Source organism: Poecilia latipinna, unplaced genomic scaffold, assembly GCF_001443285.1.
Source record: "Poecilia latipinna isolate Pla-1442-1.1 unplaced genomic scaffold, P_latipinna-1.0 Scaffold510, whole genome shotgun sequence".
Lineage (NCBI taxonomy): Eukaryota > Metazoa > Chordata > Actinopteri > Cyprinodontiformes > Poeciliidae > Poecilia > Poecilia latipinna.
Window position 1 is genome coordinate 82,551 of NW_015113126.1, and position 2,626 is coordinate 85,176.

General features: G+C 38.4%; 1 protein-coding gene across 1 annotated transcript; it reads left to right on the top strand.

Annotated features, from left to right (window-relative positions):
* The first annotated feature begins 511 nt into the window (after nt 1-511).
* On the top strand, nt 512-1,628 carry LOC106952377 (olfactory receptor 52K1-like). The gene has a single exon (XM_015040448.1). The coding sequence runs from the start codon at nt 627-629 to the stop codon at nt 1,593-1,595; it is 969 nt and encodes a 322-aa protein (XP_014895934.1). The 5' UTR covers nt 512-626; the 3' UTR covers nt 1,596-1,628.
* The last annotated feature ends 998 nt before the right edge of the window (nt 1,629-2,626 follow it).

Sequence of the window (2,626 nt, forward strand, 5' to 3'; positions counted from 1 at the left end):
ACTTTTGAAAGTCAAGAAGGATCGACAGTCACATGGGTCTGGGCAATCATATATTATAAAATAACAAAGAAAAGCTTAAACATGAATGTGTAAATTGGAAACAACAAAGATCAGTAGCTACAGGATGTTGATAAAGCATGTTGTAAGGCAGTCCATCAAAACATGTATTTTTTACAGATTCAACCAGTTGATATAATTTGCAAAAGGCTGTGCGTTTCAATTAATCTTTCAGGTAATTAGAACTTTGTTTTGATCATAACAAACACAAAGTGTAAGCCATGAACTTGGCCTCTCAATGGACCAATTTACTAGAACAAATGAGGTATTTCACAATTACTTTTTGAGACTAAACTCATGGGATGGGCTTTAAAAATATTGGTACACACAGTCACATTCGCAGATATCTTCCTGCTGCCGACACTGAAAGAAGCCTCCAAAAGAGTTGCAGCGAACAACATGGGAGGAACATTAGGTAAAGCAATTTAAAACTATCTTAGACCATGCAGAATTTATGGTTTTCATTTTAATTTTGCTAGTATTTCTGACAAACCTTGTCTTTTCTGCTTTCAGATTAAAGATTTTCTTACTGAGGCTCCATCTTCCAGCAAACGCTGTGGGAATCAGTGATGTCTTCCTCTAGGACTGTTTCAAACACTTCTGTCATCATTCACCCTCCAGGTTTCTACATTGTTGGATTTGAGTCATTTCCCTTCATATCTGTGTATTTCATCTTCCTGGCATTTGTTTATATATTTTCAGTGATGTTTAACTGTTTGCTGATTTATACAATTGCTGTGAGTCACAGTTTGCACACTCCAAAATTCTTGGCCATCACCAACCTGGCAGTGATAGATTTAGTGCTTAACTCCTGCACCATTCCTGGCATGATAAAGATTTTTCTCATTAAAGACAATTTTATTCCGTTTAACCTGTGTCTTGTTCAGATGTTTGTATATTATGCATTTGCAGCTCTGGAGTCTTATGCACTCACTATACTGGCCTATGACAGGCTGATTGCTATATGTTTCCCCTTCAGGCAGAACTCAATCAACACAGTGCGCAGCATGTGCTGGATTATTTTTGCTTCTTGGTGTTTTATTGTGGGAATTATAACGTTTTCTGTAAGCTCAATGACTCGACTGTCTTTTTGCAACTCTGTCAGGGTGTTCAGTTATTTCTGTGACTATGCACCTGTGTTTCGACTTGCCTGTAACGATTATTCACTGCAGTGGTCGGCATCTTCATCCCTCTCTGTTCTGACCCTGGGAGGACCTTTCATTTTCATCCTGCTCTCCTATGTGAGCATCCTGGTGACTGTGTTCAAGATGAAATCTGTGGACCGACGAGTGAAAACTTTGGCCACATGTGTTGAACATATTATTGTTGTTGCTATATTTTATATTCCTCTCCTTGTTATTTTCAGCATTGGGTTTTTTTCAAGGGTAGTGGACCCAGAGAAGAGAGTTCTGAGTCTGTCGCTGGCATCTTGCATGCCTCCTTGCATTAATCCTATTGTTTATTCTCTAAAAACTGAGGAGATTAAAATCAGAACACTAGTTTTGTTTAGAAAAACCAAAGTTAATACAAAATTCTAATACAATCCTTGCAGACGTTACAGTGACAAACTGGAGCATTTGATATAGATCTTTCTCCCCAAGGACAAACAGAGGGGAGCAGCTGTCTGCTGTAAAGAATCTATGGCTTCACTAATCAGCCGTGAGTGATTAGTTGTTCAAGAACAATCTAAAACACGACGTCATTAGTTAATAAACAGCTTTTCCCCCATTTCATATTGTTTCTGAACTGTTCGTGCTTTGCTAGAGCAGGGGAGCAACACGTTGATCGGGAGGTTTTGAGTCGATCTGGGCATTAGATGACAAACTAAACGCCGTCAGGACGCTGAGACCAGCACGTCCTGCTCTGACTCCTTATCAAAACGTTCGTAGCTTTATTAAAGAACAACAAAAAATCAACAAAACGTGTTCAAATTAATGACCCAACAAAAATAATGACCTCTGTAATTATTGTTTCAATCAGGTGTTGCGCAATTCTGTGCGTTTCGGTTCCATTAATAACTAGCAGAGCAGGAGTTTAAAATTAACTAATCAACCACCGCTGTGTTCATGAGAGGCTTATTAATAATCACAAAATAAATATCAAGCCTGAAAACCTGATATCGTAACGGACTGAATGTTATGTTTTTAATGTAGTCCCTGCTCGGCTTGCGGAGCGCAGGCGGTTTCCACGGCAACGGGTGTGCTTAAATGGCAAATAGAGACGGAGAGTAAAAAGGTGCGAGTGGTTTAGAGTTGATCACCTCTTCGGGTTGTTTTATCTTTGTTTACCTTGGCGCAGCCGCTGTAGTTTCTGAACGTTCAATAAACGACAAACTTGAACTTATTATCTCGTTCTTTGTGAGTATACGTCATTCACAACAAACATCAAACACGGTAAATATGTTTCAATAAGTATTTAACAAACAAATGGCTTCTACCGCGATAATTATGTGAAATTAAATTAATTTTCTAATATTTAAAAAAATAGTTTGATGCTCTCTGACATCTTGCATTGAGCTCAGAGACCGAGAGGCTTTTCCTCTATTAAACTTTTTTTTTGCCTCTTATTT

What these genes read in the sequence shown, in the direction of transcription:
- LOC106952377 (XM_015040448.1), top strand. Translation starts at nt 627, where the DNA reads ATGTCTTCCTCTAGGACTGTTTCAAACACTTCTGTCATCATTCACCCT.